The following is a 16,553-nucleotide window of genomic DNA, read 5'->3' as shown; positions in this document are numbered from 1 at the left end:
AGTTTGCAATAAGAGAAGCCCTTTATAAATGCGCCCCTGCTAAGCTATCGGTTTTATCAAAGGTCACACACCTGCATTTATCCACACACAATCCCCAACGATTTTTAAAGGAGGGGACATGCGTAAAACACGCGCCCTTATATCTCAAACGTATCGGTTCTCCTTAAGCTGCCTCTCGCTGATCTTAGGTGTCAAGCTGTTTCCGGAGAGAGACAGATGCGTAAAACGCGCGATTTTGGCGCTGTTGGTAGACTTTATTAAAAGCTGACTATATGGTTCTTTGTTGCCAGCAGTCTGTTGTTATGTGGCACACTTAGTGTAATATAAACTTAAGGGTTAGACTTGAGAGTTAAGATGTGAGGTGAGGTGGCGTGACATGGTAATGAGTGTTACTATATTCGTGTTAATGACAGAAGGGGCATTTTGACAGGTTGCCCAACCTGCCAGGATAGTCAGGTTTATATGCGACTTGTGGCTGACGTGATAGTCCTTAAAAAAACATACAAACAAACAAACAAACAAACAAAAAAACACGTTATGACTACATACTGAGTTAAAAGCTCTCCTAAAGATGTGGATGTACATGTTTTCTTAATCATGCTTCTTATCAAGACCAAACTGCACAACCTGACAGGATACACTCAAATGTGCAAACCACAAAACGCATAGAGTTCGGATGCAAATTTATTTTCAATTCATTTTTTTCCCCAAAACTAGGAGCTGTTTCCTATAAGAGCAGCCTGAAAACTGAAGGCTCCCAATCTGTTTTCAATGCTCTGAACCACAAGTAACCCAACAGTCTGAGAGTGAAATTCTCTATTGTACTGTGTGGTCTTTGAGTTAAGATGGGGCCTGATTATACCTTGTATGTAATGCAAAGGGTTTTAAATTCCATTTTGGATTTTTTTTTTTTTTTTTTTTTTTTAAATTTGTTCATTTCAGGCACAACAAAATACATATATTAAACATAAACAGGGAGCCAATGAAGAGAAGCCCGTATGGGTGAAAAATGCTCTCTCTTTCTAGACCCTGCCAGTACTCCCGCTGCAGTGGATCAACTGAAGGCTTTTCAGGTAGTTTTTAAGACATCCTGGTTATAATGAATTAAAGTAGTCCTGCCTAGAAGTAATAAATGCATGAACTAGTCTTTCAGTATCACTTTGAGACAGGATGTTTCTAATTTTAGTGATATTCCGCAAATAGAAGAAAGCAGTCCTATATATTTGTTTAATATGCCCATTGAAGGAAATATTCAGGTCAAAACAACTCCAAGACTCCTCAGTGTTACTGGAGGCCAAGGAAATGCCATTCAGAGTAAATATCTGATTACACACCATATTTCTAAGATTACAATAGCAATACAATACCCTCATATACAATGAAAATTGACTTAAAATTTAAAGTTAAACTTCAATAATATTTGCACTATTAAAAAATGTCAAAAAGATATAACTTATTTAATGACACACTAATGACTATGAGACTTTGATTGCATTCAATGCTTTATTAAAAGTCAGAGTCGTAGTAAGTATGAAAGCACATAATGCAGTCCTCTGCTCCTGTGTGCAGTTTATCTGTATTTCTCAGACAGGGCGAGAGCCAAAGCAGCCAGGAACTTGTCCATAGCCACATGGACCTCAGGGGTGAAGTCGTCAGGGAACATGGTAGACAGGACCACGAGGAGGTTGTGAGACAGAACCTGTGGAAAGATGATGATCACATTGAAATGAATGGACTTTTTATTTCTTTATTTGTGAGAACATCATTTCAGATAAACCAGCTACCCAAGGATCAAATGAAAGCTGAGTTAGATTTTAATTTCTGGTCAGATTAATGCTCACAACATGGACAAAAATTAAATTGAGAAATGCTGTCCTGATTTAATAATGATCTGTACCTTGAAGTTAGCAGGGTCCACTCTCAGAGTGAAGGCGTGCAGCTCACTGAGGCTCAGAAGAGCTCCGGTCAGATCGTCGATTTTGCTGACAGCATCAGTAACTGCAGCCACCACGGCTGCTCCGTGCTTCTTCACCGGGGCAGAGCCGGGGCTCAGGTCCTTCCAGTGGGAGAAGTAAGTCTTGGTCTGAGGGTACACTGTCAGCATCCTGGGTAAAAATGTAAGAGAACAAGCCAGTGAGTATGAGACAGAAATGCAGAACAGGTTTTTGTAAGCAGTGTGGGGCCATATTTACCTGGAGACAGCATCACAGCCGATTTGTTCCTCCTTGCCAGCCACTTTAGCCCAGAAGGCTTTGACTGTGTTCTTGTCCTTTGCAGAAAGACTGGTCATCTTGCCTGTTGTTGCTGTTCTGGTTGGAGTTGCTGTGTTCAGCTCAAACTGTGGAGGTTTTTATACACGAAACAGGAAATGCACACACCCGACCCACCTCACAGATAAGGTACTGGTGTTTGGACAGGTTCAAAATGATATGAAACACCTCCCATGAGATAAAGACAAAACAAGATGTTCATATAAGTTCTGAAGCTAAGAATTTAAACTCATTTGATGGTACAAATCAGTTGTAAATGTTTCCAACAAAAAAGGGTCATAAAAGTCTAAAATCATTTTCTTTTAATTCCTTTTAATACTCAGTCAACAAAGAAATGTTGCGAGCCATCCCACTGCCCACCTCCACCCAACTTCATATCTTTGGGTGGAGCAACAGTGCTCCTTTATAAGTTGTACACCCAAGCAAGACATGCACAACAATCAACAAGGCAAGATGGTTGCATGGACAGACTTCGAGCGAGCCACAATCAAGGACATCTTCTCCAAGATCGACTATGAAATCGTTGGCCCAGCAGCTATTTCCAGGTAAGATCCAGTTCTGTTCTTCTTTTTATGCTTGTATGTATCAAATTTAGAAATATAAGAAGAACATTTTGTGCATTAACATATACTTTTATTTTAGAAGTGTGATTTATTCAAATATACATGTTTCCTCAGGTGTCTGATTGTCTACCCCTGGACTCAGAGGTATTTCGCTGGCTTTGGAAACCTCTACAATGCTGCTGCCATCACATCAAATCCGAAAGTTGCTGCTCATGGAAAAGTCGTCATGCAAGGTCTGGAAAAAGCTGTGAAGAACATGGACAACATCAAGGCCACATTTACAGAGCTGAGCACGCTGCACTCTGAGAAACTGCAGGTGGACCCTGACAATTTCATGGTAGGCAATGCTGAACTGATGGTACTGGACCCAAGTAATTTGTGTGTGTGTCGATGATGTGTTTCATAATTGTGTTGTGTTGCAGCTCCTGGGCGACTGCCTGGCCATTGTGGTTGCTTCTCAGTTGGGTAAAGACTTCACTCCCGAGGTCCATGCAGCTTTCCAGAAGTTCCTGGCAGTGGTGGTGTCCTCCCTAAGGAGGCAGTACTACTAGAGAGCTGCAGAGAACCATCACATGTTCTGAATTTAAGCTGTTTAAATGAGCTTTCAATAAATCACCACTAAACAAATTCCGCAAGTTTTTCTTTTCTTTTATCCCCAGTCTTTGTTTATGGTCATGTCAATGTAAAATTAGTATCATGATAGCCTTGTTTGTTATGTTATTGAAGATTAGTATAGCCTTCTAGTTAATATAGCCTGTCAAAATGGCAATTTCTCATACTAAGAACATTTCTAAAATCAGGATTAAACTAAAAATCCTGCAATAAAAAATCCAGTAGAGTGTACTTACATTTAACGTTTATTTAAACTTCAGTTTCAAAACAGTGAGTAAAGAACGGCTCTTTAAATGACACACATACAAACACAATGGCTTATGTGGATAAAGCCAAAAGCCTCAATGGGATTTGCAAGTAGATGAAGTCATGAAAGAAACATTTTCTAGATCATCAGAGGCCAATTAGTAAAAATTGAGTGATCTGGCCCATGAATTGGCTCATAAGGAGAACTGACCTTCAGTAGCATTTCAGTAGTTGCAGTAATGCTCCAGTAATTCAATAATTATCCCTGCAAACGCATTGTGTGTGCTGTTGAAACACTCAAGCATTTAATTATTATTTTATATAATCTGAAAATTCCCTTTAAATGTGATGAGAATTTATCAAAGTTTAATTTGCAGTATAATAAAACATGTATTTTCTGTTTCTGGTCATACTTTTTTCCTTAAAATGTAGAGTTGATTTCGCCTACTTAAAAGGCTGCAGAGGGAGCTGCACACAACACTAATAAGCTACTTATTTTAGCAGAAGGTTTCTGCTAAAAACGTCTGATTAAAAAGATTTTAGTGTATGTAGTAACACTGAACAATGCAAGTAAAAAACTAAGAGCATCGGCTGATCTAAAACAAGGACACTGCAACATGTGTCTGTCTACCATAGACAGGATGGGAAAGCTGGACCAACATGTGAAGTTGTGACAGTTTGTGATAAGAGGGATGTTATCAGATAAATAAGCCTGTGTTTGATATTGTTATTCAATGAAAGTTATTGACTCAGATACACACAAGATAGAGTTGGTGATGCACTCGTATAGGCTACAGTGAGATAAGTTTCCCTTTGCTGATTAGGTAATTAAATTTGGTAAAACAAATAATAACATAAATTGAACAAACTGTCTGTCATGAAGTCCATTATGTATCAACCAATATTACAATTCAAAAGAGAACAGAATAGAACAAAATAGAATAGAAAGGCCCTTTATTGTCATTGTACATGTACAACAAAATTGTGGAAAAGTTTTGCATTGAAAGACAAATTCATTTAAAATTTATAGTTTAACTTCAATAATATTTGCATCATAAAAAAATGTCAAAAAGATATAAAATATAATATATAATTGAAATGAATGGACATATAAAATATATGGAGGGTTGTGTGAAATTTAAATTACCTAGATCACCAAGACTGTGCCTATTGGGGGACAGAGGCAAGGTGCCAAAGTTAGACAAAGCAGGCTTTAGAATGCTAAACACTGGGATTGTGACGTGTGTTCGTCTTATTTTAACACTTTGGAAAGACCCTCGGACTCCAACCCTAAAAAAGTCGAAGGAGAAAATGACTGAAAATGCCGCATTCGAGAAAATGCTGGGAAGACTGAGACGCAAGACAGAGACTCTAACAGAACAATGGGACAGGTTTTTTGTTTTTATGGGTCTACAACATGATGACAATGTGAGATACAGTCTGAATTAAGAATTAACTGTGTGTGCAACAGTTTATTTATTATTAGTATTATTTTTTTTTCTTCAGTGAGTGTGGTTTTTATTGTTTTGGGTTGTTATTTTATGATTTTCTTAAATGTTCAAAATAAAAAAAACAACTTTAATTATATATAAAAAAAAGATATAAAAGAGTAAAAAAGCCCATTTAACTCTTTATAGTTTAGGATCCAATATTGGTGCAGTCAGTGCCTTAAGGATACCAAAGGAGAATTATTACGTAGGCTATCTTTGCTGCCAGCAGTGTCTGACAGACTTTTTTACCCAAAGCATTAAGAGGATATAAATGTAGGATCATCACTAACGTATTACTCATCAGATGATCACCTAATTTGAATAAATGTGTCTGTCATGAAGTTTTTTACTTATCTACCAATAACACAATTCAAAAATATTGGATTGAAAACCAAAGTCATTTGAATTAAAAATTTAACCTAAATGAAATTTACATTATCAAAAAATGTCAAAAAGATATAAATTGTTTAATATTCTGTAAACACTAAACTATACTAAATATTGTTTTACTCTATTTTATATGTTATAATCCTATTAATGGATTTTGGTTTTATAACACAAAATCAGCCTTCATATATTGTGACTGACTTTAAAAGGCCAGCAGGCAAAATTTCATATATTAATTTTGTTTATTTTCTACATACAGATGTATTTCATTCTTTTACTCATCATATTTCTAAAGTATAAATTTGATGTAAAGTAAAAAGTATCAGATAAATTCAGTGGAGTAAAAGTTACATTACTCTACATTTAAAACAGTGGAGTCAAAGTAGAAAGCAGCATGAAAATAAATACCATATACTAAGTAAAGACAAAGGCTTCTGCAGTTCTGAAACTGACCCTTCAGCATCAGCTGAATGCTTTAACTTTGATGTTTCTTTACCTTAAACCCTCTTTCCTCCTATGTGCTCACAGTAAGAGACTATCTTCACCACACTATTGACCATGAGACTTTGATTGCATTCAATGTTTTATTGAAAGTCAGAGTCGTAGTAAGTATGAAAGCACATAATGCAGTCCTCTGCTCCTGTGTGCAGTTTATCTGTATTTCTCAGACAGGGCGAGAGCCACAGCAGCCAGGAACTTGTCCATAGCCACATGGACCTCAGGGGTGAAGTCGTCAGGGAACATGGTAGACAGGACCACGAGGAGGTTGTGAGACAGAACCTGTGGAAAGATGATGATCACATTGAAATGAATGGACTTTTTACCAGCTACCCAAGGATCAAATGAAAGCTGAGTTAGATTTTAATTTCTGGTCCAATTAGTGTTCACAACATGGACAAAAATTAAATTGAGAAATGCTGTCCTGATTTAATAATGATCTGTACCTTGAAGTTAGCAGGGTCCACTCTCAGAGTGAAGGCGTGCAGCTCACTGAGGCTCAGAAGAGCTCCGGTCAGATCGTCGATTTTGCTGACAGCATCAGTAACTGCAGCCATCACGGTTGCTCCGTGCTTCTTCACCGGGGCAGAGCCGGGGCTCAGGTCCTTCCAGTGGGAGAAGTAAGTCTTGGTCTGAGGGTACACTGTCAGCATCCATAAGAGAACAAGCCAGTGAGTATGAGACAGAAATGCAGAACAGGTTTTTGTAAGCAGTGTGGGGCCATATTTACCTGGAGACAGCATCACAGCCGATTTGTTCCTCCTTGCCAGCCACTTTAGCCCAGAAGGCTTTGACTGTGTTCTTGTCCTTTGCAGAAAGACTGGTCATCTTGCCCGTTGTTGCTGTTCTGGTTGGAGTTGCTGTGTTCAGCTCAAACTGTGGAGGTTTTTATACACGAAACAGGAAATGCACACACCCGACCCACCTCACAGATAAGGTACTGGCGTTTGGACAGGTTCAAAATGATATGAAACACCTCCCATGAGATAAACAGACTACGAAATAAAATGTTTATAGAAGCTCAGGATAACTCATAACGAAGATATATAAATATGCACTCGCATTTGAGAGCCAGTGAAATGTTTTAATGCGATCTATTGTTAGTTGTTCAGTGTTGTATCACAGTGAGTGGGCGGGACGAAACACCTATTCAAACATTTGAAATTTTTAGCCATCGTGGCTTCATATTTGCCCATTTGTTTAAAATCGGAGTCAAATGGGAAATACTTTTAACAAGTCAGGGTTTATAATAGAGTCTAGTTTTCTGCACAAGTTTCAAATTGAATTATTTGATTCAAAAAATGAAATCATGTTTGCTTCAGAATTAATAGAAAGGGGTCTGAATTTTATTAGCATTTTTCCTAAATAACCTATACTGTACAGACTGGATATTGTATACTATATTATTATTTCTACTATTCTTTTTTTTAATCAAAACCAGATTCGAAGATTGTGTTGTGAACAATTAAAATACTTTTGAACTGAAAGGACAAAAACAAAACAACTCTAAAAAAGTAATTTTCAAAAAAGTCCTTCTGATGGTCATTCAATGAACAATGGCCATGGGCCACCCTAAAGCTCAATCCCACCATCTTTACAAAAATATCTTTTTGATTCATTTTGATGGTGGAAATTAAACAGAACTGCAAGGCGTTACACAGAAGCGGCTTAACCGACGCATTATCTGATAGGGGTTATAAAAGTCTAAAACCCATTTTCCTTTACTTCCTTTTAATACTCAGTCAGCAAAGAAGTATTACAAGTCATCCCACTGCCCACCTCCACCCAGCTGCATATCTTTGGGTGGAGCAAAAGGGCTCCTTTATAAGCTGCATGTGGTGACCTGCTGACCAAAGTAGGATAGGCACAACAATCAACAAGGCAAAATGGTTGCATGGACAGACCTCGAGCGCGTCACGATTAAGGACATCTTCTCCAAGATTGACTATGAAGTCGTTGGCCCAGCAGCTATTTCCAGGTAAGATCCAGTTCTGTTCTGTTTTTATGCTTGTATGTATCAAATTTTTAGATCATTGGCATCAAATTTACAAATATAAGAAGCACATTTTGTGCATTAACACATACTTTTCTTTTAGAAATGTGATTTATTCAAATATACATGTTTCCTCAGGTGTCTGATTGTCTACCCCTGGACTCAGAGGTATTTCGCTGGCTTTGGAAACCTCTACAATGCTGCTGCCATCACATCAAATCCAAAAGTTGCTGCTCATGGAAAAGTCGTCATGCAAGGTCTGGAAAAAGCTGTGAAGAACATGGACAACATCAAGGCCACATTTACAGAGCTGAGCACGCTGCACTCTGAGAAACTGCAGGTGGACCCTGACAATTTCATGGTAGGCAATGCAGAACTGATGGTACTGCATCCCATTAATTGTGTTGATGTTGAGTCTCATGCATTTTTTGTTGTGTTGCAGCTTCTGGGCGACTGCCTGGCCATTGTGGTTGCTGCTCAATTGGGCAAAGACTTCACTCCTGTGGTCCATGCAGCTTTTCAGAAGTTCCTGGCAGTGGTGGTGTCCTCCCTGAGGAGGCAGTACTACTAAAGAGCTGCAGAGGACCATCACATGCTCTGTCTTTAAATCATGTTTTAATGGGGCTTAAATAAAGAAATTTGTACTACTCAAGTTACGTATTTTCTGCTATGGTATGCGTCAGCTTTGTAAGAATTATAATATTTAAACAATGGCAAATTATTTTATACATTTACAATAGAATAGAACAGAATTGAACAGAATGGAATAGAAATATAATTTATTGTCCCTACTTGGGGAAATTCAGATGTTCCAGCAGCAAAGTGACAGGCAGATGGAGCATGCATAGTCAACCAAAAGTAAAGAATAGAAAATGAAAAACAAGAAATACCAGTTTGGACAGGGCAAATTTACAACATAAGGGGAAAATACTTGAATATCATGCTTAGATTCAATGAAATGCCTGTGCATACATATATAATTCAGTTTGAAATATAGTAGTAAAACACAATGAGCACACTATGACTACTCAAGCTTTCAATGAACTGGTCCTACACAACTGGTGGGGAGGCGGGAGCCTCACTATGTGAAGCCTGAACTTCCTTTTACAGTTATATCCCAAATAAATTCCATTTCTTTGTACTTTATTAATTTTTCATCTCATTTATAGTATGGGGGAAAACTTTTACAAGACTGTAGAGAAGAATCACTATTAAAATGTCACTGTTCTGAAAGAGACAGTAGTTTAAAATGCAAAAGACTTTGAATTTTAAAAAAATATAGCACGATAAACCTTTTCTCTTATTCCTCTTCCATTTGGTAAACCAACAAATTTGGCAAAAACTACTCGACTTGGCAGCTTCCCTTCGCGGTGTCAGCCGAATTCCCGCTTTCAATAAGGTTCAGTGTTGTCGAACTTTGACTGCGTTGTTCTGTGTCATAAATTGACGTGAACCACAGAAACACAAAATTTTGGTGAGCTCGTGCATACAATACTCATAAAGACCGCGAGTGGTCACCATAAATGAGGCCACAAATTTTGGACCGGTGGGTCAGCGGTCAGCGCTTTGGGAGGAGAACTGCTTGTGACGCATGTGCTTGTGCACAGGATGCCCACCTTGCAATTGCAGGTCAAGGCAGATGAAATACAGGCTACTGCGTGCACAGGTAATGGTGGTGGTGGTTGGTTTATGTCTGTGTGTGACTTGTACCCATGCCCCGATAATTTAATTTCAGCGTCTCACTCAGACTGCCGAGAGTGCCCAGTGTGCATGTCCAAAATGAGAATAACGCAGTCTAACTATACTCATACTCATGCTGAACACAAGTTACACCATAAAAAAACAGTCTAAATGTGTGACTTGTAGTCGCTGTTTCTGACTGGTCTGTCACTGGTCATTTAAACACATCTGTGACTTGTATGAGTTTTGGCTGTATGGCGGTGCAACGTTGGCACGCGCTCTAGATTTGGATATCTCTGCCACCTCCTGTTCGCTGAGCCGTCTGAGAAACCAGTCACTGGTGATGTGGTCCAAGAAAAGTATGCTGTACGGAAAGCATGTATTGCTTTGGTTATTGCATGTTAGATGGACTATGTTGTCTTTGTGGCCACAGAGACTTTGTTCTGGTGTTTTCAGTCACCCTTTTCACTCACTTTGTGTTAATAGACCTCTCTGCATTGAATCTTATTTGTTATTAATCTCTGTCTCTCTTCCACAGCATGTCTTCTATCCTGTCTTCCTTCTCTCACCCCAACCGGTCGCAGCAGACGGCCGCCCCTCCCTGAGCCTGGTTCTGCCGGAGGTTTCTTCCTGTTAAAGTGAGTTTTTCCTTCCCACTGTCGCCGGTGCTTGCTCATAGGGAGTCATTTGATTGTTGGGTTTTTCTCTGTATGTATTATTGTAGGGTCTACCTTACAATATAAAGCGCCTTGAGGCGACTGTTGTTGTGATTTGGCGCTGTATAAATAAAATTGAATTGAACTGAATTGAAATGAAAACGACCATACAGTGTAAATAGAATCGAAGTTCTGGCAGATAGCGTGCCTGTATTAAAAACACACTTGAAACATGGCTTATTTTTTCATACTGTGTGTGGGTTCTTTTTCATCTCTGTTGTATCCTGTGGAAATGAGCGTATTCTTCTCTACAAAGGCTTAAAGAAATGGACACATAGACATTCTTATGTTTGTGAATTTTATTGAACAAGCCCCTACATATGAAGAGGGTTGCTGACATTCATGCCACACGTTGGTAGCTTCTGTCTTGCTGATGTTTAGCGGTATCTCTCGGACAGAGCCCAAGCGAGGTTATTGAAGAACTTGTCCACGGAGACGTGAACCTCCGGGGTGAAGTCCCCAGGGAAGTACATGCCCAGGACCAAGATGATGTTGTGAGCGAGGATCTGTGTTTGTGACAGAAACAGCAGATTAGATTAAATCAGGCACTGAAGACATCCCTATATTCTCTTGCTTTTTTAGTTTTTTAACGCTCAAAGTCTAAACTAAAGTGCATGTACAAATAATCGTTATCATTTCTGGCAGATTTAAAGGTCGCAATATTTTGTTACCTTGAAGTTGGCAGGATCCACGCGGAGCTGGGTGGCATGCAGCTCACTGAGCTTGCTAAGGTGGCTGGTAAGATCATCAATGTTCTTGACAGCTTTTCCCACAGCTGCCATGATGACTGCACCATGCTTCTTCACCTGCGGACAGCTAGGGGTCAAGTCGCCCCAGTGAGAAAAGTAGGTCTTGGTCTGCGGATACGCAACGAGCATCCTGTAAAGTACAGCGGAAGGAAATAAGAAGAAGTTACAAAAACAAACCAACAAAAGAAAAACCCACCCTCTTAAAAAGCCTGTGTCATCCCTGCTTTAAAATGAGGTCTTACCTGCCCAGAGCTTCTCCACCAATCTCGGCGCTCTTTGAGTCGACTTTGCCCCAGAAGGTTTTCACCACTGTCTTGTCTTTCGAAGAGAGACTCATGGCTGCCTTTGAATTTTTCGGGATGCAAGGAAAAATGCTGATCAAAAAATGCTGCTTGGTTGGATCTGTCAGTGCGTCTTTATATCGACCCAAATGGTGCCACGCCCAACTATCAAATCCAGACCGCACGTCTGATAAACAAACTGCTAGAAATTTCCATTGCCAGTTTGATATGATAAAGTGACCACTCCCAACATATCACGTAATTGACGCAATTGACAATTAAAAAAAAGAAAAGAAAAAAGAAAAACTGAATGGCTGCAATGCACGAAGATCTTTAAACAACTGGCGAATAAATTTGGTGCAAAAAGAAATATGCTCTAAGCAAAAATGGCATTTAACTTAAATCATAATTTTCAGTCAGCACTGTTAGTCAGAGTTTGATATTGTAAAAATAAAAGCATATTGTTTTATAGCCAAGAAGGAGCACAAACACCTTCCTAACGTTAAGTGAGCATATATCCTTTTGGATAAATAAACTGTATGATACCTTAGCTTATTTAAAGGCAGGTGTTAAAGGACTGGTATTACTGGCCCAGTTTTGTGTGCTTTGACTGACTAATTGTATGGATTATTTGTAGCTGAGTCACGTTTAAGTGACAGCAATATTTGAGCCAAAAGATGTTATCTATCCGGTTAGCACTGACCGTTGCCAAAATTTGCCTTACGCAAAACACACGTCATTAAACAGGCGGACGCAGATTATCCAATCAGATGCTTCGATGACTGAAGGAGGGGCGCGGGGTAAACGAATAAAAACGGGAATCTCAAGTAAATTATTCACAAGAAGATTTGTGATAACTTGTGAGAACTTGTTCGTGAACTTGGAGACTTGCACCCTGTCAAAATGGTCGAGTGGACAGATGCTGAGCGCAGTGCCATCACTAGCCTGTGGGGAAAGATTGATGTGGCGGAAATCGGTCCCCAGGCCCTCACCAGGTAACCTGCAGCCCATAGCAATTCAGAAACATAGTCGTTTGCTATGCCACTTTTTTACAATATCGTTGAAACTTTGCTGAAGCGAATATATCAACACGTTTGTTTGTGTATGTAGAGGCTATTGGTAATGCTATGTGCAATAAAATTAATATTGTTTCTCTGGTTTTATTTCAGGCTTCTGATTGTGTATCCCTGGGCTCAGAGATACTTCCAATCCTTTGGAGACCTGTCCACCAATGCCGCCATTATGGGAAACCCCAAAGTGGCACAGCACGGAAGGACCGTGATGGGTGGTCTGGAAAATGCTGTGAAGAACTTGGACAACATCAAGAACACCTATGCCAACCTGAGCCATATGCACTCCGAGAAACTCCATGTGGATCCCGATAACTTCAGGGTATCTCCCCACCAGCACCCAGAAACATTCATCACACATCGATCTGAAAAGGTTAACTAATTAGTTTATGTTTATTAACTGTTTTAAGCATTTTCTTTCTCATTTTAGGTGCTCGCTGAATGCATCAGCCTGTGCGTTGCCGCTAAGTTTGGCCCCAGCGTCTTCACCGCTGACGCCCAGGAAGCCTGGCAGAAGTTTTTGGCTGTGGTCGTTTCTGCCCTGGGTAGACAGTACCACTAAATTTCTGGAGTGCCAGTTCAAAAAAGATGTGCAACAGTCATAGAAGTGACATGATGTATCTTTTTGACTCTGTTGCCATATGCACCAATAAAGAAAACCTCAAATCATACTAATTCTCTGTGCGATCATTTGACTTGTTCTTTTAACCGACAATATAACATCAAGAAGAAGACCTCGGACAGTCAATAATCTTCAATAGAAGTCGCCTATATGTTTGAGTATAATATAAATATTACAAGTATGCCTCACTGATAAACCGTTTCGTGACTTTTTACTTTACTGTTTAGTTTTGCTTTTCGTATAAATACAAAAAAGGGTGAAAGGGATCCAAAGTTGTTGTTCTCTGGCTGCATGGGAAGTATTGTTAATGTAAGTGAAGAATTCCAAAATGCAAAGAAGAATATCAGCTATCAGACATTTTATGCACATTTAAAGGTCGAGCGTTAACAACGAGTCAATCTGCGAGCTCAGAAGAAAGTATTTCTTCTTTAGTGCAGAAAATTCGTTCGTAACCTCGACCCAACATAACATAAGAACACCCTCAGGCGTATAGCGGCAAAATTATAAAAACTGTATGCTTTCTTAAAACGCTTTGAATGAAATTCAAAAAGGACCGAAGGATATAATATATGATATAAGTACTGTCGCGATCGGACGGGCCACAATCATGATTGAGCTGATCAGTTTTTAAAACAAATTTAATTGAATGGGTTCATTTAAGGCCAAGAAATAAACTTTCATAAGTTTCTGATATGAAGTGGACCCGCGGATCATTTATTTGGGTGGGGGAAGCCTGAATGTTCAGATAATGATAGCATGGCATAATCTAAGTTCATCAGCTGTTGGAAAATTACTTGATACAACAGGATGGGGAGGTGGTTATGTTTACGTGAGGATATTTTGATGTCATACCATACCATCTCTGAGCATTTCCATTGTGTTTTGCAGTGATAGTTGACAGGTAGTCTGTGTAGCAATACCTGACTCATCCGTCCGCTTTTAGTGTGCTGGAAATATAGGACCCTCATACCAACTGCTGGTTCATCTTTGCCAGTCATTAAGCGGAAAAGCTGATCACTCAGCAGCTCAGAGTGCGGAGGTAAAACTGTTGATTCAATTCGCTCAGGTCATGGTTAAGTGGACGGAACTGGAGCGCAGCACTGTGAAAGCTATCTGGGAAAAAGTTGATATCGATGACATTGGGCCACAAATTTGGGCAAGGTACGTCATTTTGAAGAATTTACTGTTCAAGAACGGATTGTAAAAAATCCTAAAAACGGAAAAAATATTCTGGCAATTTTCTCTCAGTACATTATTATTATTGCTATTTAACTAGTTGATGGGTATTTCGTAATAGTAAAATTCAATGCCTGGTTTAAAAAGAAATAAATAAAGAAAAAACGATCGTGAAAATTTATTTTTTTTAAAATATTTCATTGTTTAAGGGTACGTTGTATTTTTAGGGATTTTTTTTCTCCAGTTAGTTCATCACGTGGTATCTTTTATGCTAATTAACCTGTACCACTGACTGTTGCATTGTCAGAGTCTTGATTGTCTACCCCTGGACTGAGCGATATTTTGGTTCTTTTGGAGATCTCTTCACCATCACTGCTATTTTGAAAAACGACAAAGTGGCGGCTCACGGAAAGGTGGTGCTGAAGGCTCTGGACAAAGCAGTGAACAACATGGACAACATGAAACGGACGTATGCTGATCTGAGCCAGTTGCATTTTCAGAAACTCGAAGTGGATCCTGATAGCTTCAGGGTAAGCAACACTTTTCCTCAAACCCACATGAAAAAAAAAATACGTGACTTGTACATTATGCACTTGCAGAGGTTTCATGGTGTTTTCTCTTTTTTTCACAGCTGTTGGCAGACTGTATCACTATCACAATCGCATGCAAACTCAAGTCAGCCCTGAGCCCCCAGAGTCAAGCTATCTGGCAGAAGTTTCTATATGCTGTGGTCGACGCTATGAGCAGTCAGTACCGCTGAAAAGAACCTATTTGGAGATAATACAACTTTTTTTTTAAAACGTGTGTTAGCCTTGATATAAGTTTGACATGAGTGCATTTCAGTTTGTTTTTGATCAGTTGGAGCTTGAGTTTTGTGAGTCCCACACTGAAGACAGTTACTAAAGACAAAACTGAAGTCAAAGAGACCCCAACACACACAAGTCTGACAGAGCTAAAGGAGGAAACAGCATTTAGTGACTGTCATGGGTTCCAGATTTCAGACAGTTAAGAACTTGTCATGGACTGAAAGTTGTTGTTTTTTTTACTCTGTGAAAAATTAATAAAACATAAAAACAATTTTTATAGTTAACATTATGTCACATTTTCAAATTACTCTGAGCCTCTGAATATGGGGAACTGTATTAATGGCTATAATTCCTAAAATTAATACAGTACCTTTGCTAAACCACTTGAAATAATGCTGAAAGTCTGTCCATCAATCACACATTCATTGTTACCTCTGCCAAGAAGGTTATGTTTTTGGTAGTGTTTGCATGTGTGTCATTCTGTCAGTAAACAAAAGAGCTCAAACAGTCTTTAATGAATTCTGATAAAACTTTTTAGGGATGGGGTCATGATGACAGTCTGTTAGAATTTGGTTTATGTCCACAGCGGTCTTCACGGTCAACTTAACGATTTACTTGAGGTCTGCTGCAGGGAAGGCCTAGCTTATTTCATAGAGATAATGCCCTAATGACATTCTGCACATACTTTAGTGTTAAGGTTTGCTAAAATCTCCTCCCTGCGGTCCACACCTGTCATACATTAAAAACATTTGATACATTAAGAAATGAAAAACATTATAAAGGAAGCCCAGAACCTAGTAAGGCTGCTGAAATCCTATATCAAGCAAAAATGGAAAAATATTTCTGCTTCACTTGCAAAAGGCTTAAATGTTGTTGCTAAAAGATACACTGATAATACCCTGATAAGCATGCCACAATCCAATATTTACTTAAATGTACTGCTGGCTTCAATTCTGACATAGTATATGTATTTTAAACTAATAAAGAAAGATCACTCTCAACATTTGATACGTTTTATACAGTGCTCAGTTAAATCTAGACTAAATGAGTTGCAAGTCATTTTATTATACTTTTATAAACATATTATACAGTGGACACAATTTGTTTTTCTTTTTTTTAAACTAAGTGTAAAGAATCTGCTTACAATAAACTTAGTGTAGGCAGATCTTTGTGTCTGCAGAGCAGAGGGCAGGTTTATCTCCAATGATCTGACTTAGTAATGAAGGTCCAAAGAAAATGCAGTACGTCCCGAGGGAGGTAATATTTAATTAATAGTATTGGCATTGTCATTTCACAACATTTTAAGGGAAAATGTGAATCAACAAGTGTAACTGCAGTTAATGAGAGGAGAAAAAACATGGCTGAAAATAAAGTTTTATTGTCTTGAGAGAAAA

General features: G+C 38.8%; 7 protein-coding genes across 8 annotated transcripts; 4 read left to right on the top strand and 3 right to left on the bottom strand.

The window, feature by feature from the left end:
• Window positions 1-1,514: 1,514 nt before the first annotated feature.
• Window positions 1,515-2,310, bottom strand: LOC116321434 (hemoglobin embryonic subunit alpha-like). The gene is made up of 3 exons (XM_031741283.2): window positions 2,193-2,310; window positions 1,898-2,105; window positions 1,515-1,699 (listed from the first exon to the last, which is right to left on the bottom strand). Exons 1-3 carry the CDS (start codon window positions 2,288-2,290, stop codon window positions 1,571-1,573), a joined length of 435 nt encoding a protein of 144 aa, XP_031597143.2. The 5' UTR covers window positions 2,291-2,310; the 3' UTR covers window positions 1,515-1,570.
• On the top strand, window positions 2,284-3,441 carry LOC116321437 (hemoglobin subunit beta-like). The gene is made up of 4 exons (XM_031741288.2): window positions 2,284-2,399; window positions 2,594-2,815; window positions 2,948-3,170; window positions 3,256-3,441. Exons 2-4 carry the CDS (start codon window positions 2,700-2,702, stop codon window positions 3,382-3,384), a joined length of 468 nt encoding a protein of 155 aa, XP_031597148.2. The 5' UTR covers window positions 2,284-2,399; window positions 2,594-2,699; the 3' UTR covers window positions 3,385-3,441.
• Window positions 3,442-6,144: 2,703 nt separating this feature from the next.
• Window positions 6,145-6,908, bottom strand: LOC116321435 (hemoglobin embryonic subunit alpha-like). 2 transcript variants are annotated; one of them, XM_039610578.1, is made up of 3 exons: window positions 6,797-6,908; window positions 6,513-6,709; window positions 6,145-6,348 (listed from the first exon to the last, which is right to left on the bottom strand). In XM_039610578.1, exons 1-3 carry the CDS (start codon window positions 6,807-6,809, stop codon window positions 6,220-6,222), a joined length of 339 nt encoding a protein of 112 aa, XP_039466512.1. In that variant the 5' UTR covers window positions 6,810-6,908; the 3' UTR covers window positions 6,145-6,219. The 2 variants fall into 2 exon arrangements, with proteins under 2 accessions (XP_039466512.1, XP_039466511.1); XM_039610577.1 differs by having other exon boundaries at window positions 6,513-6,720; window positions 6,797-6,905.
• Window positions 6,909-6,938: 30 nt separating this feature from the next.
• Window positions 6,939-8,649, top strand: LOC116321436 (hemoglobin subunit beta-like). The gene is made up of 4 exons (XM_031741287.2): window positions 6,939-7,003; window positions 7,809-8,044; window positions 8,198-8,420; window positions 8,502-8,649. The coding sequence occupies exons 2-4, from the start codon at window positions 7,953-7,955 to the stop codon at window positions 8,628-8,630; spliced, it is 444 nt and encodes a 147-aa protein (XP_031597147.1). The 5' UTR covers window positions 6,939-7,003; window positions 7,809-7,952; the 3' UTR covers window positions 8,631-8,649.
• Window positions 8,650-10,739: 2,090 nt separating this feature from the next.
• LOC116321447 (hemoglobin subunit alpha-B-like) lies at window positions 10,740-11,608 on the bottom strand. Its single transcript, XM_031741303.1, has 3 exons — window positions 11,447-11,608; window positions 11,127-11,334; window positions 10,740-10,961 (listed from the first exon to the last, which is right to left on the bottom strand). Exons 1-3 carry the CDS (start codon window positions 11,539-11,541, stop codon window positions 10,833-10,835), a joined length of 432 nt encoding a protein of 143 aa, XP_031597163.1. The 5' UTR covers window positions 11,542-11,608; the 3' UTR covers window positions 10,740-10,832.
• Window positions 11,609-12,317: 709 nt separating this feature from the next.
• On the top strand, window positions 12,318-13,227 carry LOC116321446 (hemoglobin subunit beta-A). Its single transcript, XM_031741302.2, has 3 exons — window positions 12,318-12,480; window positions 12,655-12,877; window positions 12,986-13,227. Exons 1-3 carry the CDS (start codon window positions 12,389-12,391, stop codon window positions 13,115-13,117), a joined length of 447 nt encoding a protein of 148 aa, XP_031597162.2. The 5' UTR covers window positions 12,318-12,388; the 3' UTR covers window positions 13,118-13,227.
• A 698-nt stretch (window positions 13,228-13,925) lies between these two features.
• On the top strand, window positions 13,926-16,165 carry LOC116321444 (hemoglobin cathodic subunit beta-like). Its single transcript, XM_031741294.2, has 3 exons — window positions 13,926-14,338; window positions 14,661-14,883; window positions 14,985-16,165. Exons 1-3 carry the CDS (start codon window positions 14,247-14,249, stop codon window positions 15,111-15,113), a joined length of 444 nt encoding a protein of 147 aa, XP_031597154.1. The 5' UTR covers window positions 13,926-14,246; the 3' UTR covers window positions 15,114-16,165.
• Window positions 16,166-16,553: the final 388 nt, after the last annotated feature.

This window comes from Oreochromis aureus, linkage group 4, assembly GCF_013358895.1.
Source record: "Oreochromis aureus strain Israel breed Guangdong linkage group 4, ZZ_aureus, whole genome shotgun sequence".
Taxonomy (NCBI): Eukaryota; Metazoa; Chordata; class Actinopteri; order Cichliformes; family Cichlidae; genus Oreochromis; species Oreochromis aureus.
This window is presented reverse-complemented; position numbering and strand designations above follow the sequence as displayed.